At 42.5% G+C, this 22,766-nt stretch overlaps 1 protein-coding gene across 1 annotated transcript in view; it reads left to right on the forward strand.

Annotated features, from left to right (window-relative positions):
* MAGI1 (membrane associated guanylate kinase, WW and PDZ domain containing 1) overlaps window positions 1-22,766 on the forward strand; it is a 332,032-nt gene that overhangs the window by 225,824 nt on the left and 83,442 nt on the right. The window contains exon 3 of the mRNA XM_062500989.1: window positions 20,114-20,233. Coding sequence (XP_062356973.1) covers window positions 20,114-20,233 — 120 coding nt within the window. The remainder of the gene's footprint in view (window positions 1-20,113; window positions 20,234-22,766) is intronic.

The following is a 22,766-nucleotide window of genomic DNA, read 5'->3' on the forward strand; positions in this document are numbered from 1 at the left end:
AGTATTAATAGCCTGCTGGCATTACTGCTAATTTGGAGTTTCAGCTGTGGAGTGAATATAGTAACAAATTTTTGGAATGGTTTGTTAATCTTATCAATGTTCATTATGTATTTATTAATAGTAATTAGAGCCAGCCATAGTGATGCATTTGGAACTTTCTGCATCAATCAAACAAGTATTTTTTTTTTTTTCAGAGGATGGTCATTTAATAGGAAATTTAGTGTGTAAATATGTAACAAAAATTAAATATGGCAGGAGAAGCAGTACAGGGAAACACTGAACTGAATTAATAGTTTTCACCAAAATTCTTGTCTTGTCAGATTCTCCCCTCCCAACCATCTCCCAAAGCAAAGTGGAAGAAGGGAAAGACCTTATCCCTCTTCAAAAAGAAAAAAAAGAGAAGAAAAACTCACTGAAGCAGTTCTAATTGGGCTTTTTTCCATATATCAGAGATTTCAAGGCAATTTTTTTGCAGGTTATTCAGACAGCTTTAACCTGCACATGCATGTTTAGATATTTTTCTTATTTTTCCTTCATTTTTGGTGGTGAATTTGTGTAATTTCAAAGAGTTTTGGTTTTTCAGCAGCCAGAAAGGAACACAGTTCTTTTAAAATCAGGGCTCTGTTCTCTCTTGACTGGGACTCAGTCACGTCATCAAACCTTTCCTGGCCATTGGTGTTGCTCAATCCTCCAGATTAATGTCACAATGTCCTTTTAGGACAAGTCCTGAATGAGTCCTATAGGTCTCTTGCAATCACATGAACAAGGAAAAGAGTAAGAGCATCTCTGAGGAGTTGTGATTGGACTTTGTTGTTGTTTCCTTGCCGACTCTGCTCCTCCGTTTATGCTCTCTAGGGCTGCTGTTGCCACTCAGGAAACAGATTATCCAGCACTTCTCCATCTTCCAGGCCAATCAGAAATTTCTCCTGAATCAGCAGTGCTTATTATCTCCAACTGTACATAATTATGGTAGAGAGGTTGCACCACCATAACTGGATAATGTCAGCATTTCTATTACAGCACCATACTTTTTAGTGTCCTGAAATGGGGATATAAAATCTCACTTTAGCTTTATAGTCCTTCCAGTGGTGAGAGATAAGTGTGTGCAATCAGCCTTTAAGCAGTTAAAGAAACCCATAAAAAAATTCCTGTTTGGGATGTCTGTTGTGTAAAAGCTTGTTACAAACTGGGGTTTAATGCACTTTCTCAAAACAATTAAGCCCCTGAAGCTAGCAAAGGGCCATGAAAATATCAATAATGCACAAGCACAGAATGATTTGCAGGTTGCAGCAAAAGAAAAAAAAAATATGTGGGCTTCGGTTTTAGCAAGTCTGCCAAAATGTTGTGAATATTTAAGGGTGAGGAATGATTCCTGCAGAGCTGTTCTACTCCAGGAAACATTTGAGTATACATATTTAACAACCTATTAGTACAGTTGTATAAAAATATTTTATATGTATTTAATCCTTTATGAAAATGGTGCTTGACATGTGAGAGGTCAGCTTTTTGCTGTTGTTTTTCTTTAAGTTCTGAGTGGTGTTTTGAACCCTTTTTTTTCACGGCAGTCTGCTCTCCCTCCTATTACCCCCTGCCCTGTTTCCAACATCCCGAATTAAAGGCAGGAGGTTGGCATTAACCAAGGGCTTCCACAGAATGAACCAGCCTGATTTCTTTGAAACATTCAGTATGGTCTTTTTCAAACAGGAGGAGAGGGTGGTAGCTCATCCCTGTTTAAGAACTCGGATAGAAATTCTGCCTCATGTTCTGCTGCTTATCACATTCATGCCAGCAGAGACCAGTGATGATTGGAGTGCTCTCTCTGAGTTCTGACACACTTCTAATTATAGCATACACTGCTGTAAACTCCAGAGGTGATAATGAAGCCCGGACCCATGTGTCAGCAGAGCTTTGAAAGGGTAATGCATTCCTGTTCTGCACTACTGGTCCTTATTTGTATGTTTGCAGGCACCTAGACTCCAGCAATGATGTCTTATTTGTTTTCACTGAGCCAAGAGGTGAAACATGCAGAGCAGTGGAGATGTGCAATTTTATCGAGGTAATTGAGTATTAACTATTTGCACGTCCTTTGAGAGATGCACAAGGAGAGGGGCAAGGGCAGGAAGCTTTTCATACGAGACTTTGTTTAAACTTGTTGCCTAGAAAGTGTTGACAGGTCTTTAGTGCTTTTCTGTCTGATGGCAAACCCTTTCCACTTCTGAGCACGGGATGTAGGAAATTACTGACCCCTCTAAACCAGGCTTACCTCTATAGCACAAATTCAGCATTCACAAAATCAGGATGTGCACAGAATAAGGGAGGAATTGCACTGAAATGAGTTAGAAATAGGTCTAGGAAGCTCTTAGTGAGTGATGAAGACCTTTTTTCTTCTTTTATTCCAGAAGCAATGAGCATAACTCTGCTGCTCTCTTACACTTTCCTAACTGAGGTGTGAGCCCATCATGCAGACCTTTACATATCAGAATGCTCTTTAATCTTAGCATGTGAACCAAGCTAGCTCTCAGAGAGGGATGTAACTAACTTTGCCCTTTCTTCAGGTTCTCCAAGCAGAAAAAAAAATAACCTTGCAGGCTTCAACCACTAGGAACACCTTCATATCTGGATGATCTGACAAATGAGTCCTGCTTGTTGCTGCAGATGAATCAGTGCAGTTTTGTGACAGATTTGCTCTTCCCTTTGCTCTGCTGGTGACAAGAAGTGTATCTTGAAGCAGATCACGAGGGTGCAGCAACTGGTGTCTTCTGTAGCCATTACTACTTAGTGGAAAAAGGAGATAGAAGTGGCCTTATGTTCCAGTGTGGGAGGGGTGTCCCCATCTGAACTTCTCATCCATCTTTGGTGAGAAGGTCAGGACCTTATCCCAAGGTCCAAGCTACTCATTTGAAAGCACATCTTGTGGATGTGCTGCCTGTGGGCCAAGGTAACCAGAACACCTGCAATGATGCAATTTCAGTCTCCAGGAGGAACAGAGGTTGTCCCCTGCCTTTGCTGCAGGGTAGAAGCAGCTGAGGAAGAGAGTAATCTAATTTAACAGGCTTAACAACTGACATGCTCCAAAAAATTTTGATATATGTTGGGGAAAATCTGACATAACTGAAATTATACAAAAATCAGGCATTTATTCCCTCTGTTCTCACCTATTTTTGTCCAAGAGAGGGACTGAAACCCTGTTTGTGAGAGAGGGGGAAACTGCTTGAACTGGTGAAAGGAAGGAGGGAAGGAAGGAGGGAAGGAAGGAAGGAAGGAAAATAAATAAATAAATAAATCACCATGGTCTCCTGATGTGCTAAGCCAGAAACTGTAGCCCTGTACAAAGCTGAGAGTTGAAGAACATGGGCCTTTTGGTTCATCCATCTCTCATTTTTCTAAATATGTTCTCTCAGTTGGGTGTTACCAGCTTTGATTTGCCTGGACCACGATCATCATCCACAACTATCTCCAGGGTCAGACAGGATATAATTTAAAATTAGTTGGTATTGTTGAAATCCCAGTGCAGCCTGCTGAGAGCTGCCAGGCTGTGCTGCCCGAGGGGCTGTGTGAGTCTGAGCCAGCAGCCAGGGGTGTGGGGATGGGTCGGGGATGGATCGGGGGTGGGTCGGGGAGGGCGAGGGGCGCTCGGAGGTGAGGAGGGGGCGGGAGCAGGCGGCACCGCGCTTATCTGCGTGGGAACGCAGCACCTCGCCAGCTTCTGACCCTTTAATCTGCATCGGGAGTTTATATAAGGCTGCGTGCGGAGGTGTGAGGGTCAGCAGGCTGCGGCTGCCGGAGGTGAGTGGGGAACGGGGGGAACGGGGGGATCGGTGTCCCTGCATTATCGGGGTCCCCGCAGTATCGGGGTCCCGGCATTATCGGGGTCCCGGCATTATCGGGGTCCCGGCAGTATCGGGGTCCCGGCAGTATCGGGGTCCCCGCATTATTGGGGTCCCGGCAGTATCGGGATCCCGGCAGTATCGGGGTCCCGGCATTATCGGGGTCGCCGCATTATCGGGGTCCCGGCAATATCGGGGTCCCGGCAATATCGGGGTCCCGGCAATATCGGGGTCCCGGCAGTATCGGGGTCCCCGCATTATCGGGGTCCCGGCAGTATCGGGGTCCCGGCAGTATCGGGGTCCCCGCATTATCGGGGTCCCGGCAGTATCGGGGTCCCGGCAGTATCGGGATCCCGGCAGTATCGGGGTCCCGGCATTATCGGGGTCCCGGCAGTATCGGGGTCCCGGCAGTATCGGGGTCCCCGCATTATCGGGGTCCCCGCATTATCGGGGTCCCGGCAGTATCGGGGTCCCGGCACACAGAGGAGGGAAGGCAGCAGCAGCCAGCAGCTGCAGTGTAAAAACTGAATTACCAGGCAGGGAGTTTACGTTTTGGACATTTTCTGTGTTACTGTGAATAACTGGCTCTATGGAATGAGCCAGACTGTGCTGTGGGGATGCCGGGCTGGAATTCCATGGGGAGGAAAGCTGGTCTGGCTGTGGCAATGGGGAGGGTAAGAGGGGTCCCTCCCTGGAGCCTCTGTAGTGAAGGGGCTTTGGTCCCAGCAGCTGTAATGATCTGTAACAAACATACTACAGGGTTGTATATGATAATATGTAACAGTTCTGTATAGAACAATTGTATAAGGATATATATCTATATATAAATGTACACATAGAAATCACTAAATACAATCCTGGTGTGTGCAGAGCTGGGCAGAGCCCCAGCTGTTAGTCCCACCCTGCTCCATCCCTGCTCCATCCCTGCTCCATCCCTGCTCCCTTGTCATTCCTTCCTCTCCCAGCCCTCGCGGGCTTCCAGCATCTTGGGGGAAGAGTTTGGGTCTGGAAAATGCTTCCAGGCACACAGTAGGATTGTTGGGGTGTCCCGTGCAGGGCCAGGAGTTGGACTTGATGATCCTTGTGGGTCCCTCCCAACTCAGGATATTCTGTGGTTCACTGTGTGGCTCCATCTGTGCTGGAGGGTTTTGATCACAGAAGTGTAAAGGTCCTTGGCTGGATTTGAAGTTGAGTGTTGTTCATAATCCAGACACATGATCTCTTGCCCTTGGTAAGATGCAGCACCTGCCCTAACAAATCCATAAATACTTGGCTGCTGAGCTCTGTCCTCAAGTGACTGCAGTGTAGATGTGCACTTCGTAAAAACTCATTTGAAAGAGGCCTGCTCTAAACAGATGAATGAGTTGGCTTGGATACCTTTGAAAAGAAAAAACCTCTTCTACCAGCACACATTACAACTCTGACATAATTTACAACAACATCGTCCTCTTGGAAATTCTGCTACATGATTACAGTATTGCCTGCTCTTGTGATTTGCAAACTTCAGAGGAGACCTTGAAGGAAGTAATTTAATCCATTCCTCTACCTGAAGGCAAGAGCAGCTTTACCTAAGCATCATCCTGAAAGGCGTGATAGGGAGAGTTATTTTTCTGCTCTTCACAGTTTCAAAGCCACTGACCACTGGCACCGCTTGTAGCTGCTAGTGTAGAGCCAGTCCTCCTGCAAAGTTGAATTTTTGATGTTGAACTCTCCCAAAAGCTACCTGTAAATGGTGTAGTTTTTACCTAGACATTTAAATATCATCATGGGAATCTGAAATCCTTTCTGGGCTGTGTAACAGAGTATACAAAACAAACTACTCATTTTCCTCTGCTACTACTGTTAGGGCTGGGAGGAAGAAAGGCAGGCACTGGATGTCTGAGAATAAGTAGCTTTATAAATCCAGTTCTATAAATACTGTGACCATTGCTACCTGACTAGCAGGTACACCACTCTAGATTAATTCATTGCTATTTGTAAATTCACACACTGTGGTAACTTGTAGTCATGGTTTCCAAACAGATGAGGAGTGTAAGCTAAAGGTCATGAAATAGTACCACAGAAAGCCTGTGGATATCTTCAGCACCTGAGCTTTCATTGTTTCTTCTCATGGCCACACTCTCCATGCTCCCACTGATCCTAATAGGAATCATTTGCACACATCAAGTGGGGAATAAACCAGGAAATCGCACTCTTGTCCATTAGAGAGGCTCTATGTAAATCTGTGAGGAGCAAGAGTCACAGCTGCCACTGTCTGCTGCCACTGGATAAATGTTTCACGCTTTGAAAATAAATGCTGGAGTTTAGATTTAATTTTTTTTTTTTTTTTAGTAATGTCTTACCTGTCATGTGATATTCTTGTCCTGAAGAAAAGCAGTCTGTCTGTGGTGAGGCATTCCTTGTGAACGACCCTGATCTGTGTGCCACAGAAAATACCTGCTTAGGTCTGTGGTAGCAAGAACCTTTTATTGATCAAAGCAGGTTTCTCAAAGTTTAACTTTTCAAAAGTGTGTAAGTTCATTGCTGTGCATTTAGCTTTCAGAAAAATTCCTAATCCAATCTGTGGCTGATCAATGGTTGTATTAATTATGCATAAAAGGGTCAATTCTACCAGCCTTGTTCCCTTTGAATGCTGCTTTACCCTGGGAGGAATTGACTTGCATTATGCAGGTTGGACAAATTCACCTCCAGTCTGAACTTCTGTAAAAGTCTCCAGGGAAGGTCAAGTTTCTGTTATTTTCAATAATAAATGAGATTCCCATTGAGTAAAATGATCCAGGAAATCAGCTTCAGCTCTCGGAATAGCAGTTTTGTGGTCTCTGATGGAGGGCTGGGAAGAACTGATAAGAGTTAGAAGAGAGATGAATTAATCTCTCCAAGCTGCAGGTTTTACAATTCTAACCTAGTAGAACTGGCTCCCAACACAAGTGCTAATAATTTTGTATTTATTTTGATGGTTGTCTCACAACAACACACAGTTGTGATTTTCAAATAGTTTTTTCAAACAGTTGTTTACCATGTTATCCTATCTCAAGTAAAATTTTTATGGATGAAAGACAGCTACAACAATAATGGAGAAGATGGCATTTGTGTAATAGACAATGATTTCTCACAGCTCACAGGAATGTCTTCCCTTCCACGTGTTTTTCTGCAAAATGGATGTTTAGAAGTGTTAATGATTGCGTTTTCCCCTTCAACTCTAGAAGTAGCCTAATTTGGCTGAACAGTCAGAAGGAAAAGAAGAAATAATTAATGTGATTCATTCATCTAGAAAGTGTAAAGCATAATTTAAATGGCAGTAGTGGTAGAAAAAATGCTATAGTGAATGTTTCAAACTTCAGATTTACTGTTGAGGTATGAAGTGATCTGAACGGAGTGAGTGGCAGTTCATCAAAAAGATGTGTGTTCTCTTCTAGTAGTGTTTTATTGGCCCTTTACAGTTATTAATCTCAGAATTGCTAAAAATACATGGGATAATGGATGGTTGCTGTTCAGAACTCTAATTTACTTTACTGCACAGTCACTGTGGGAAAGTGCTTTAGCTACTTTGGCTCTTTTGTATTGCCTCGAGAAAGAATTTCCCCATGTGTTTTGCTCCAGAAGTCATCTGCTGTTTTTCAATGTATGCACATAAACAGCTCTTGCCATTATGTCTGAATATTGAGTCAGCAGTTCCCTCTGATGAAGCCATCACCAAGGCCTGTCACGTTGATCTGCACAGATGAGAATCCCAGAGCACGTAATGCTATTAACTCCCAAACATTGTCTGCTAACCACACGACTGTGGGACACGAGTGAGCTTCTGCTTTTTCCTTCCTAATTGTCTCTGGGCTTGGTCTGCCAGCTTGGCTGTTCTGTGCCTCCATAACCCATCTGAAAAGTGGGCACAGTTTCATCTTCCCACCTTGCTGGAGGCATTTTGAAGGCAAATGTACTGACAAACGAGACCTGCGGTGGAAGATTGGGGTGTTCATTCTATTTTTATTTTAAGTATTTAAAATGCCTCCAATGAAATGATGTCTCATTCATTGGTCTTTGGTAACCCTCATCTTGCAGTGGCAGAGGTAGCAGGGATTTCTCTCTTGTTTTCTTTTGCCTTTCTGCAACAGGTCCTTGACAGGATGAGAGAATCTTTCTTTAAAAAATGGTGCTGGGAGATGGGCTGGCTCTTTCCAGCCTTGTCACTTCCATCAGTGCTATGGGCAGCAGGGACCACCTTAAATCAGCAGTGTCCTGAGTCAGAACCAAAAGACAAGGGTTTTTTTAATTTTTCTTTTTTTTTATTTGCAAAACATGTATTGCCCCAAGGCTGTTATCCTGCTGAAGCTGGAGCATGTGTTTAACACCAATCACAGAAATTGGTCTTGAAGCAATTGGGATACTTGTGTGCTTTGAACTGAGCAGGTGATTTGCAGCAAGTCCCATTATCAGTTCTGTACCAGCATCTGTCTGGCAGAGTGGTTTCACCTGCATCACTCCTCTGAAGGACTCAATACAGCTGTCAAAGGATAAATGCTTCACACTTTGAAAATAAGTGCTGGAGTTTAAATCTAAACTTTATTTTTTTTTTCTAGTAAGGTCTTATCTGTCATGTGATATTCTTGTCCTGAAGAAAAGCAGTCTATCTCTGGTAATCACTCAACTGTCCTCTAATAACATACAGATACTTCTGAGAGAATATCATCTCAGGGTTTTTTTCTAAAGCCTGGATCTGAGTGTGTGCTTCCAGGCATTCACTTTCCAGGCATGTAGTGATCTAGCAGCATGAGAAATCAGATTTTTGAGGAAACTGTCTCATCAACAGCCCAGATCACAACACCCTCCACCAACTGTGGCTAAGCCCAGGAGGTAATTGGGTATTGATGATTTATTTCTTCCTTATCCTCTGTGTGATGCCAACACAACTGCCAGCTAAAACCTGGTGGTGTTTTTCTTTGCAGGGAATTGGAGACAAGACAAGGAACAGCTCATTTGTTTGGGCTGCCAGACAGTTGCATGAGGATAATTATTATGTGCTGTTTATTTATGTTGGACTCAAACCAGTGGTGGTGGGGACCTGGAGATGCTCTGGAATTACTCACGGCAGTGAAAGTTGGAGCTGCTGGTGTTACAGCTCCGTGGGGCATCTTGTGTTGTCTGGTGCCCAGTCAACACCAGCAGGCCATTGATAAACCAGCAAATGAATTTAAAATGGCACCTCAAATTGGGGCACTTGCAGAAGTTTTTTTGCAAGAAGCTAATAAAATGATGGAGTGGGTAATGTGATAGAATGATTGTTTTGTGTGAACGCAGAGCTGTAAATGACTATGCAGGGACATTTAACAGAGAGAGGTAGAACTAGAAGTAATCAGATTAAATGAAGCAAAGATCATTTCAGCCAAGCACTGGGGTATTTTATAGAGGTGTTGCTTGGCTTCAGAAAGACAGTGTAAAGCACTCTGTGAGAGTGTATCCTACGAAACTCCTAGGTGATGACAGGATTTGTAGGCAAGGTTTTTATTGTTTGTGTACAACTGGAAAAGCAATAAAATCAATGGAGAAGCTTGTACACATTATCAGTAACATGACAGTTCATTTTGGACTGCAAAGATGCAGAGTTATGCACTACCTAACCAGCAGGCTTTTACTGTACCAGGAAATGTTTTAATTAAAAGTGAGGAGAATGTACTGTAACTTGAATTTTCTCTGATACGCTATTGCACTTAGAAAACTGCAAGTTCTTTTTGTGTCAGAGCTGGTGGATGTGGAATTTTCAGCAAAGGAACTGTAAATAACAAAATATTGTAATAGCCTTTATTTCCATGAGGCAAGAAAAGATTTTGAATGTATGCATTTGATTTCTTTTATATTTTGCACTTACCAGTCATCAATGGGGATGAATCTGAAACTCAAACACCAATCAGCTTCTCAAGGTTTGGCATTTTTTCAGCATCTTGAGCTGTTATCTAATCAGCATCACAGAAAGTGAACCAGGAGAATGTTTTCAACCAGCTGAAGTGATAGCAATCATGAAGGACTAAAACATGCCTCGAATACAGAGCTACTGAAAAAAAATTCAGGAATTGGTGGCAGTTAAGGACAGGTAAAATTAAGGGACAGGATCTGTAGGGAATAGTGCCTAAATGTGCATATTGCTGGGTGGATTTGCTGTCTGTTCTAGTCCTTCCCTTGAGTTTTACAGCAAGTGCATCCATATGGTTGCATGAGTGCACATTTCTATAGTCTGCATCCTCCTTGCTATAGCACAGGCATTTGCATTTTTTTGGTCAGTATTGACTATGAAGCTGGAAAATTGCTAAGCAAAGGTCAAGGAGGATTTGTGAGGGGAAAAGAGCCATCTGAACCAAGGGTTGGTGAGTGGGCAGAGCCAAAACTTGAGGAGCCACAGGAGACTCTGACTTTCCAAGAGTGTGATGAGGTTATCACAGTTCCAAGTCCATTGGTTTTATAGCAGTTCATGGCTCTGGGCTATGGGAGAAAGTATTCCATGGAGACAGTGTTTTCCATGTACTTAGCTCAGGGAAAAACACTGCTTTTAATAACTATATTGATGTCCTGTGGAGGTGTGGAGGAATGGGTGTGGTGGTAGTGGTGTTTGTTTTGTTGTTTTGTTTTTATTTATGGGAAAAACCTCTCTGACTTACTTTTCAGTAGACTGGATGTGGTCACTGAAACAAACTTGAGGGAATGCCTCAGACGTAAATCTGTATGTTTTTGATGACTCTTTCTTTCTGTGGTGGAATTTTACAGAGATTAGACTAATGAACTGATTTTCCTGTTTTTAGGTGAGGTGTTTCATTTAGACTTTTAACGACAAATTAGAGGTCTGCTGCAAGGGCAATTAAAGTCGAAAGAAAGAGTTTTATATCACACCCAAACAGGGGTGATCCACACTGTGCTTTATCTCAGCCATACAAACAGCAAAAGGAGGTAAAGAATCTCTATTGAGAATCTCAGCTGAGCTGTTGGACATCAAATAATCTGAATTTTAGTACTGTGGCTTTGAAGTGCAGAGTATCTATTCATGGATATATGTGCACATATGTATGCAGGTGGGAAAGGCAAACATTGTTTTTGAATAAAAGCTGAATTGAAATACTGCAGGTGTTCAGTCTATGTTGGAAATGCCATTTATTGTGAGCTTAATTATGGTACCTGATCATACGTCACATCTGAACCCTTGAAGTAGAATAGAAAATAGGATATCTTGTTTTGTGGAATTTAAAATGTTTTGGTATCCAAGTTTTAAAGAAAAAGTTTTCATTTTTTTCTTCCAGTAGTTGTGTCAGCTTGTGTAGTAGAGCTGTTGAGGAATACACCTGGTCCAGGTAGCTGAGCTCAAAAACTACAGATTGAGATGGAGATTGAAATGCATTTTAGGCTCTGTGTGGGACCCCGAGACAAGAGGCTGTGAACTGCCAACCTTTGGGATAAAAAAGGACATGAAGATGGGGGATACCAGCCAGGTGAATTGACAGAGAGACACTGCAGGAGCCTTCCAGTCCCTGAAGTTAAAGTCTCTGGCCTTGGAGTGTGACTGTCAGGGTATTCTTTTGGTTGAAAAAGTCACACATATTGCCCAAACAAGTTTTCATTATTTTTTTTATAAAACTGGTCATTGTGTTCTTGTTCACTGTATTTCTGCTTCAAAACTCCACTGCATGTCTTTCTCCAAATACGAAAATTCCTCCATTACTTCATGGCAGGCAAAAAGGATTATATAATGTTTATAAAACCCTTAAGTTTTCCTCAGGAAAACAGTGAGCTTGGCTGATCAGAATTCCCTGGTTTTGTGTCTGTCTTTGCTCTGTAACTTGGCAATTCATCTTGTATGAATTAACAGTGTACCCAGTCCCAAATGCTGTCTTGTCCCATCCTCTTTTCCAAAGCCCTTTTTTTTCCCAGCCTTTGGTCTGGAGCATCAGGCAAAAGGTTTGAGGGCCATTTATTTCTTACCTATTCTATGGTTCTGCTCCTGTATAACCTACCCAAAACTTGAACCAAGCCATGTGAACATCTGATAGCTAATGAAGTGCAGTTTTTAGTACTACACTGCCTTCATCCAGCCACTCAGCCAAACATCACAGGGAGTTTTCTTTCTCTGCAGCTGGATGCTGCTACTGGACCAGTTCACATCTTGGTTTAATGCTATCCTTGAGTTATGAAGCTCTCAGACTGGGCTACACTTTCTCTTTGACAGTTTGGAGAAATCAGATAGCTCTGCAAGCAGCCATGAAAAAAAAGGAGATATAGAGCATGATAGGTTATACTTCCTGATAAACTACTTCCTTAAATTTGAAAGTATAAATAAGACAATGAAGCTTTTTGTTTAAAAGTGCTGAATGCATGGGAGCAACCCTCCATCCCAGGTCTCCTGTGAGTTAAGGGTATTTTAAGCACTTCCCCACACACACCTTTGGCCTGTTGTATTTAATACAGATGTGCACATTTGTATGGAATAGTCATCTGAATCCATGTTGTGCTTTTCCACTGCTCTGCCTCAGCATGGTGGGGCTGCAGGTGATGATGTGGAAACACTGCAGGGATCAGGCTGGGCTTGGGTTGAAATAGCCCAGAGTGAATGATCTACAGGATTGAAAATAACCAGCTAATCAGGATGCTCTGTAATTATCCAGTGTATGTATTTAATTTACCACCCTCAGCCGTAGCCTTTCCCAAGACAGACATTTCTGCTGAAAGTAACTATGATAATATTTACATAGATTAAAGGTGGATCTTTTAAAATAAACATGTGTGCCATGGCTGCAGAATTATCTAAACTTCTTAAAATATATATATATGACAGAAACAGAATATAAGTGCAAGTATATAATCACCTTGTTAATTTACTTTCAGCTAATTTCACTTTCTGTAAGTTGCATCCACACTTAGACAAATGGCAATTTTCATTCATTTCTGTGCCAGTATTTAAAAGCAGAACATTACAGTGCAATCTCATTACTACAACTTTATTGATTTATAAAATTGCACTTTATTACACTAATCCATATATTAAAATGAATAAAACTGTGCATAGTTACAACTAAGGTATTCTTGCCAAGGAGGTACATAGTTTGCTTTTTCATCAGTAGTTCACCATTTAAATTAGTGGATGTCATGCTGTTGGACTCTGGGAACACGGGATTAATGGCAAACTCATTAGTTCATGGAGTTTAATCTTCTTGGTGGGTGTCCCACCTCGTGGGAAATAAGAGGGATTTGGCTGCAGGTGTCTGGTGAGGTAACAGCAATCACTCAAAGAAAAGGATCTAGAGCTGCTGCTATTGTGAACCTGAGAATATTTATTATTTATGCTTTATTTGGTGCCAGAATACTCTTTTCTTTGCTTAGGAGAAAGCAAATGGATGCTCTGACGGACACACGAAGAGGCTGTAACTGCAATTAGCAAGTACCCCATGGCAGTAGAACCACTGGTGGTACTTTTCTCAGACTGGGGGGTGATGCTCTGTTTGAATATTTGGCATAGATCCTTAAACACGTCTTTTTAAAGTGGCTTTCTTGAGGAGTGTGTCAGGTTTTATACCCTTACTTCTCATCATCAGGTAATTATCAGTTTATTTTAAATTGATATTACAGTGGGGAGTGAATTCCTGGTGCTGAATTGGCTTTGCATAGCCTTGGTGTGGTGTTTCACAGCACGCACAGATGAGCTTGCAAAGCCCCGATATGGTGGCAAGTTATTTTTGTCCCTTTTAATCTGTTAGGCCCTGATCATCATCTGTAGGGTTTCCTAAATCCCATTGATTTCTCCAGAATTAGGTTCCTGGAGTCCTTTGAGAGCCTGTGTTTGGCTGGTCTTCTGCTATTAACCAGAAACAAACCCACTTTCTCTACCTCAGAGAGCTCTAGGGATAAATGTGTTGAAGATTGCCAGTGTTCTTATTTGGTGGCAGGGAAGGCCACTGAAATACCAAAAATAGATTTATAAAGGACAAAAATAACTTGCTGCCTGGAGGGTTTTACACAATCCGAGCTGTGCTGTGTGGCTTGGCTTGGCTGAATCACTTGAGCAGTGAGGCTTGGGGCACTCTGTGCTTCTTGGAGGGGAAGGGCCAGGGAGATGCAGCTGGACACAGCAGCTCGGAGAGAGGGACAACAGCTCCTGTGTGTGCTGGGGGACAACCTGCCAGCAGCTGTGTGCACGGCTGGCACAGCCCTCTGGGCAAGAGGGGCTCCTCAGCAGATGTTGCTCTGGGATCCTTCTATGGCCACTTGCTGGAATAGCAGGTGGGAGAAGGAGATACTAAGCTCTTTGATACAAGTCTCTTCCATCTCCCCCAGGGAAGGAAAATTGCTTCAGATTGTGGCCATGAAACACATTTCTCTCTGAAACGTGTCTGTAGAAAGACAATTCTGTCTTGGTCAGCTCTTTTCTGGGTTTAATCAGTCGTTCCTGCTGACCACAGTGAGAGAAATTTGCTTTTAGTCCTGCAGTTGTGTGTGTGGCCAGGAAGAGTCAATCAGCATCTCTTCCTGCACATGCATCATTAACAGGGCTGTGAGTTAATTTCTAGTGGCAGACACATTCTTCTTTGGATTGAATTTCTACTCCACCACCAAGGCACTTTGAATGCTTGTCACGTTCTGGGGGTTTATAGGTGTCGAGTCTCTGGCTGGAGAAGGGATGGACGGAATTTAAAATCCCAAAATGGGCTTCCTGAGTTTCAAGTTTCAGGAGAAAATTGTATTTATAAGCTGAGCATGTTTGGTTTGTAACAGATTGGGCCTGTCTGAAATGTCCATATTTTATGTAGTTACAACTATGAATGACCCCTTACCACAGGTACGTGGGGTTACAGTGGATAATGGCTTGCACAACGATGTCCAAATACAGTTTCTTTTACTTCTGTTGAAGGAAAAATAAGGTATTGTCTGAGTAACCCCAGAAGTCAATAAGATAAGGTAGTTCTGTGTACAGTGTCTTCTTGCAGACAGGTTACACTTTATTTTTATGAATGTGGATAAGGCTGTTTTTAGTACTGTGCTGCTGATAAGTTCTGCCTTAAACTTGGCTGCTGATCAGGTTCCCTCTTCTGGAGTCAGACCAGGTTGTCTCTGTCTTTTCCCTTCTCCATTTGCTATTAGCAGATCTGTGAAGTTTGTTCTGCCTTCCAGTATTCTGGCACCATAGGTGACAGATGCAGGAGAGCCAAAGCAGGCTCTCCAAATTAGCCTGTGATGTGAGGGAAGAAGGTGACCTCCAAACTCAGTGGGAGGGGAAAAGGGGCTGTTTTTCCTTATATGTTTCTTCTTTGGCAGCTGAAGGCTTTTTCCCTGTGGGTGATGAGAGCAATCTCTTCCTGCTGAATGAACAAAAATATGACTTTTTTTTGGAACAATGGGAAGAGCAGCACCCTGCCTTCCTCCCACCCCAGGCTTTCCAAACCTCCCACAGCAGCACTTGGCTTTGCAGCCTCCTGAGTCGGGAGCATCCCTACACACTTCACATTAAAACCTTATTTACTGCAGCTCCACACACTGTTGGTAACCACCAGGGGCTTGCGTCTGTGTAAAATATGGTTGCAGCAGCTATTATCATTACTGTGAGTGTACAGCTCCCACATTGTCTGTCATTTTAAGAGATGCTGGTCAGTGGAGATGAGGAGCAAATGGCTTGTGGTTTGATGAGATGTATTTTGGTGGCTCACCAGGTTGTCACTGCCAGCCAGTGGAACTGGAGGAGTTTGCAGAAATCACTGCCTTACAAATGGGAGTTGTAGGTATTCTGAACCTGAAATGGTGACTTCCAAATGACTTGCTAGGGGCTGTTTTGGTGCACAGTAACAGTATTACTGCTCAAGAACTTTTTTTTTCTTTTAACATGAAACCAATTGTAGTGACAGCAGCCCCATTAAGTCTTATTTTTAGATTACAATAAGCAAGACTCTGATTAATTTAGCAGCAGGGTATCAGTGAATATTAACAGCTTAACTTGAAGCCCTGGTAGATTGATAAAGAGCTAAACAGCCCCTGAGTCATATATTAACAGTCTGGCCATAGTATAATTGAGGCTCGTGTTGGGGTCTGTGTCAGCATGCTTGATAAGGCAGCACAACAGCAGAAGCTATTTGTCTTTTAAATGGACACTTAAATTATTCAGCATAGTAGGTGATAGTCATCAGTACATCTGAGCCACAGCCCAGTTATTCTAGGCATGTGTGCACAAGTTCTAATTAGTTCAGGTGCAGCACTGAGCTCTCTTGGGCAAACTTACCTCTGTCTAGAAGCAGTTCCTCAGGTGGGGTCTCCAGCCCTTGATGAGATCCCTCTACTGTGGCCCAAGCATTAGGGATGCAAGAATAAACTGGGATGCAAGAATAAACTGGGATGCAGATAGCTTGGGGGTGATAAGCAACAGCTGGGCAAACATTTCATCGGAGCCTCTCTGTTAGATGTAGTTTTACTTCCCCAGTCCACAAGAGAAGGTAAAATTGCAATGCTAAACAGTAGCCTTGTTTTTTGTTTTATTAAGTCTCCTGTGGTTACAGGAAATTTGAGGAATTCCCCTGTGAATGTAATACATCAAACTAGTTCTGTGTGCTGTGGAATATGCTGGCCAAATGAGACTGAAAGCTTATGAGCCATTAAATGTGCAGAAGGAGTTGGTAGCCACTCAGTTTCCCCTCCAGTTCCTTCTTGTTGCAGCATTAGCAATTCTGAGGTAGTCACACAATGGACATAGCTCAAATTAATTAGCTAAATTGGTAGCTAAAGGCAGTAAGATTTCATGCCACTTAGTATTTCAATGCAAACAAGACAGGCAACTAAACGTATTTAAATATGATTGGCTCATCTTCTGGAGTGGAGTATCTTATCTTCTGTTTGGGCTAAATACAGCTCTCATTGTGCTCAATTAATTCTGCCATTAGCAGTGGTCTGACCTGCTATTAGCTCTGATAAAACGTACAGTCATCCCCTTCACTGAAGACCATCCTGTGGTAAGGATGTTGAAATGCAATTTAAAGGGGGAAGGAGGATACACACGCTTTGCTTTTGTACATAATTAAGCCATGCTAGTGGTGGGAGACTTAATTACAACTGGAGTTTATCAGCAGAGAGCTGCAGTGGTGGCTGGCAGGCTGTGATGGTGCTGGCCTGTGCACACACAAGCTGCACAGCCTTGGAGCAGTTGTTCCAGGCTGTGAAAGGGCTCTGGGTGGAAGGTGCTGATTATTCTCAGTGTCCTGTGCCTGGGAAAAAAGAGAATTTGTGCCTCTTGGCTTTCTTTTCTTCCTCCTGTTCTTGCCGCCCGCCCTCTCCCCCCACCCTCCTTGTGAAGCAGCCCTTCTGGCTTTGTTGTAAGTGTGGTTTGTAATCATTGTACACATCCCAGATGGTTCATGAAAACTCTTTGAAATGCCATCTGCCAGGCGTGTGTCCAGCCGGCAGCCTGTCATTCTGCTACAAGAAAAACGGAGGCGGGTTCTCCCTTCCCCCTGCCTTCCTGAATTGCATTCACTAACACTTGCTCAGATGTGGAGCAGGATAACAGCCGGAGCATCTGCAAGCAATCTCTGCTCCAGACTGCAGCACGGAAAGTTGTTGGGTTTTTCGCCTTCGCCCAGATAAGATATCCCAGCCAGTGTAGTTTTTATTTTCCCTGAGTTTGCTGCTGAAGACCAGCTGAGGTGACAAATGTTATCTCTGTGATGCAATGTTTTCCTTTTCTGCGGTGACTTTCCTAATGCTTTCTCTGTGTGTTGCAGGCAGTCGCTCTGATAGCAGGCACAGCTGCGGTTTTTTGGTTTTTTCTTTTTCTTACTTGAACATATTCAGGAAATTAAGAACACTGAGATGAAACAAATAGATCCATTAAAGTGGCTCAGAGGAATTATGGCAGAGATATAATTGTCATGTCAAATAGGCAGCCAGCACTAGTAAACTGCTGACTGCAATTTCACCGCTATAAAAATTCAGAAGGAAGGAAAAAAATGATTAATAAATATGCTCTTTGGGAAGATAGAGATAAAGAAATGAAGAGGCTTTAAAAGATAAGGTGAAAGCAATCCTGAAGTTCCCTGATCTTTGTGTCTCATCAATGTGTTAGTAGTTATTGGGAAAGCACACGTCCTGATCTTTGCCATGTGCCACAGGGCTGGGGGTGAAGTTTGACTGATTGATGAGCAGTTCTGCAGAGTCCAATTCTCACTTCCATTGTGCTCCAGGCATGGGACAGCTACAGCACACCACGGCTCATAGTTATTGGTGTGGCTTTTCATCCCTCTTGCTTCCCACTTGCCAGCCAGGTTTTGGGCAGTCGTTTAGGACAGGATGCTCTGGGAGAGGATCCTCAAAGCCTCCATAGCAATGTCAGTGCTCAGGAGGAGATGTGGCATCTGGGCTGGGATCACCCACCCAGGTGTTCACATGGCTGCTGCTCCATGCTCCTGGTGTGCCAGGGAGGGACCTGAGTGTGCTTCTCTGCCTGCCTTGGGATGGAAGCACCAGCACTGGGGCAGAGAGGGGCACGTGGTGCAGCCCCAGCATTTCTCTGGACTAGATCTGTGAAAGAAAATTGCCTTCTGTTACAATCTACCCAGTAAAAACTGTTGTAGCCTTACTATAAGGATTCAGAAATACAAAGAATGCAAGACTGAGTCCTCACCAAATAGGAAAGAGTAATTCTGCTAGCAGGGTGGAGATATCCATCACTATTTCTATCCTCTTCCTTACTTTTTCTCCCTCCTTCACCCATTCATACAGCTCCAAGAGGAGGAATGATGGAAAAAAGCACAGGAATTTTTAGACTCTCTGAAGGCTGATGGTAAATAATAAAAAAAGAGGGTTTCTATTTTGAAACAAGAAATAGAGGATGTTAGAGAAAGTGGATGTCAATCAAGGAAATTAATCTAGTGATAAACTTTCAAGGGTGTCACTCTGTCAAGACTGACCTCTTGAACAGTCTCTCAGATGAATAGGAAATAAGCAGACTTTCCGCTTTCCTGGCACTTGAGGAAAACATTTGCCAGATGCAGGCATGGTAAATTTATGCTCTTTCAACTTCTGAGAACTGGAATCTTCCCAATTAGTTTCCAGAAGCTCAGCTTCTTTATTCTTTCTTCTGTCCTTTTATTGAGGGTTTAAGAAATTGTATGCACTGAGAAGACACTGCTCAGGGGCCAGGAGTGTGCCTCAGAAGTGAGAAATTATGCTTTTTTAAATGTTAGGTATGGTTTCCACATCTCTGAAGTTATTCCCAAGCCAGCAGACTGGTTTCAGCCACAGCATTTGGATACCTCCAACTCTCTAACTACAGTCTTTCTTCCAAAATTCTGTTTTCTGTACCATCTGTAAATCTGTCATTTATATTAAATCTCAGAAGTACATAATCCAGTCACCTCCCAGCCTCCAGAGTAATGGAAAATAAAAGCTATTGAAAAGAAATGGATCCTTATCAGTGAAGCTGTGCTCAGTGACCTAAAATTCAGTGTCCCAAGTCATCTTAGGAAAAAAGTCCTGAAATGACTCAACTTGCAGTGTGCTTCGGAGTGCTGTAAATTGGCCAGAAGGGACAAGAGTTTCAGAGCTGGCAGAGTGGCAGTGACCAGAGCCAGTTCTCCATGGGCACTACAGAAATTGTCAAGTGCTGGAGAGAGACATTGAGTGTGACTTATTACTCAAAAGTATTCCTGAACAGCAATGAACAATGAGCTTGTAGGTGAAGTCTTGTGAGAAGAATTGTCAAGTTGTCTCTTCAGTGAGCATGTGTGTGTGAATGGTGTATCAAAACTGTCTCATGGTACTTTTCAATGCTGAATAAAAAATAACAGCATAAATAGAGATGAAACAGTAACAAGAAACAAGGGAGAAATGATGTTTATGATGTGAGAGAATACTTGGTGAGATAGTGATACAGGAATAGTGGAACCTGGAAAATAGTTGCCTTATCTGGTAATACAGATTGCAGTTTTAGTGAAGTATGAGCGACAAGACTAACAGCAGGAAAGTAATTGCTGGCATATTCCCAAGTACCAAACTTTTTCCAGCTGTGTTTCTGGACACAGAGATGAGAGATTTCTTTGCCAGAGTCTTTCTGAGAATACAAGAAACATTCCTCAGTTGTTTTGTTCTAATTGGTGCCACCCGTTCAACCTGAAATCTGTCTTGTTTTTATATGGGCTCCTAACTTGAAGCTTCTTTTGACCCTTGTAGCTCACAGAGCTGTGCTTTACAGATACTGTTGTACCTTTGTGAAAATTTGTTACTGTCCCTTTTAACTCTTGATAAGAAAACAACTCTAATAATATTCTAATTTTTCCTTTCAGGCACAACCCGCCCTCCAAGAGAAGGAGAAGTGCCTGGTGTGGACTATAACTTTCTGACTGTGGAGGAATTTCTGGAGTTGGAGCGAAGTGGGACCCTTCTGGAAGTAGGAACTTACGAAGGTATGGAGCCAGGGGCAGTGAAAAAGCACTTCAGATACCCGTGGTGGGACACCACATTTGCATCACCCTCGCTCAGTTTAGGACCTTGCTTTCCATCCCAGTGCTCTGCTTCGCTTTTCTCTGTAAGCCAAGAGAGGGAATTCCAATTTTGCTGTGCTTTTATCTTTTACCTTCAAGTTGACTGCCTGAAAAGCTCAACATCAGTAGGCCAGGAAAATCCAACATGTAATCCCATAACAGAATGCTGGGGCACTCTGCATTTATTTTTTGTATCCACTAGGGCTCATCTCCTTGTTCAGTTTTTCTTTCCTCCTGCTCTTTCTCTTTCCCTTCATCTTCCCTAAATAAATCCTTCATCAACAACTTGTGTGTCACGATGCAGCTAGGTGATGCACTGCTTTTTTTTTTTCCTTATTCTTGAATAATTGCTTCTAACCTGGGCCATTGTGTTGATCCTTTTTACAGCACAACTTTGCAAACAGCAGCACTGAGACAGTCAAGGGGCACTGAAATGTCACCAGGGTGAGAGCAGGAAAAAGCTCCAGAGAAATGCATGGCAAATTGGCCATTTTTAGGTACACAATAGGATTTGTGCAACTAAATCTGCAGTCTAAAGCTCCTTTAAATTGAAAACTCCTTTTGGAGTGGGTTGTGTATTTTTTCCTCAGGAGAACATTCAAATGTACCTCTTGACAAGACAATGAAAAGAAATACGTTACAGGTTTGAAAGTCCTCCAGTGTACTTCAGCTCAGTCATTTCATATTTCCATTTGAAAGAAGTTTAATGGTTCTTTCTGTAAATATGAGAGATTGAAAAAGCCTTAGTCTTTTAGCCTTATTCTAATTTTTCTTTATAATAAGAAATATGGGATACATTTAAAAATACAAACTACACACAACTAGGCCAAAGTCTTTGACAGGTAGTCATTGAACATGAACAGAAAAAATTGTCACATGTGGTTTTGGTGATCAGGGTCTGAAGAAAGAGTCCTGAAATACTGTTTGTCTACTTCTTTAAAAACTCCTTTTTAAGGGCACCTTTAAACCTTGTGCTCATTCCCAACTGCAGACAATTGCAGCGTCAAACCTGGCTTGCATGAAGATGCTAAATGTATAATTTGGTTTCACTCTTCCACTTCTCTGAGCTGATTAGCTCCTTCAGCACCAATGATAACATTCCAGCAGCAGCTCTTCTCCAAAATGAGCTTTTTCCTCTCCGCGTTACTAATTATAACACCAAATTAGTTTTCTTTGGTGCTTGAAATAGATCAGCTGAGAGGCCTCGCCATTGCTTCCTGATCTGTTTGTTCTAGTGACCTTTCCACTTGGAAAGACAAAATGGGCAACTGTGTGTAAGTTGGCTCCTGGGACATGCTGGGAATTAGTTCTCAGGAAATGCTGTATCCATCTGGGACAGTTACAACACAGTCATTTCATTGCTTATGTGATTACATGCAGCAGCAGCTAAACTGTTTCGGTTTCATGGCTTGCTCTTTTCAGTTGCTGAAGATGAGGCTGATTTCTCGTAAATCTAATGTGTATTTCACTTCTGTGGGTGATAGAAGTGCCTGAACTTTAGAGGAATAATTTGTCAGAAGTGCTGAGAAGCTTCTTTCCCCATTGACATCAGTGATGCTGGTGCATTGTGGTTCTGGAGTGCTGGCCCATGGAAGGAAAAATCAATAAGAATAAAGCAAATAATGATGATGCATGTGTGCACATATGCATCAAGACACATTACTATTTGATTGTAATATGAAATAAATAGAGTTCATTTTTCACTTATGGCTTAAAGAAATTATTTTGCTGCCTTCTGAGATTTCTTTAATGGCTTTGTTGTACTTTTTTTTTTGGAAATCTTATTTTTATGTCTGTATTGATCAAGACAGTGTTGATCTTGATTAGATCTTGGAAGATGGGGTGATTCAGACTCGATGCTGCAATCACAAGCAATTTTGTCTGTAAAAAAAATCTGCCAAAATCCCAAACCACAAAGCAAGATAGACTTTTAATGGCCAAGTCTCTGTTATTGTCCAGCTTTACAGCCTGAAATATTTTAATTATCACTTGTTTTTCGCTGCATTTTGCTGCCACATTTCTTTTTTAATATGTGTTCCACCATGATAAATTTGACTGTATTTTTGATCAGTGATGGCTTATTCTAAACAAGAGAAATAAAACCCCACAAAAGGAAATAATCTATTTCTACCTGCTGTGCTGAGTAGGAATCAGAATCGGAAGAGATAGGGTTGCTTGTGATTTAATGCTCTCGAGTGATTTAGAGATGAAGAAAGAGGGATGCTATGGAATGGGGAAGTTTTTGTGTGCCAGCCAAGCTCATGTGGCTCGAGCAGGCTGGTGGTTTGGGGTCACCATGGTCCCAAGAACTCTTCTGGCCTTAATTTGTAAGCATCAGCATATGGTGGTGGAGAAGATGGACATAAAGTCACCTGGTTACTGTCACTGGGAAAAGTCTTGGAGAAGAAGAGGTAACAGAAGCATTTATTAACAATTACTGAAGAGAAGTTCTTGG

Source organism: Cinclus cinclus, chromosome 12 (genome assembly GCF_963662255.1).
Source record: "Cinclus cinclus chromosome 12, bCinCin1.1, whole genome shotgun sequence".
NCBI classification, from domain to species: domain Eukaryota; kingdom Metazoa; phylum Chordata; class Aves; order Passeriformes; family Cinclidae; genus Cinclus; species Cinclus cinclus.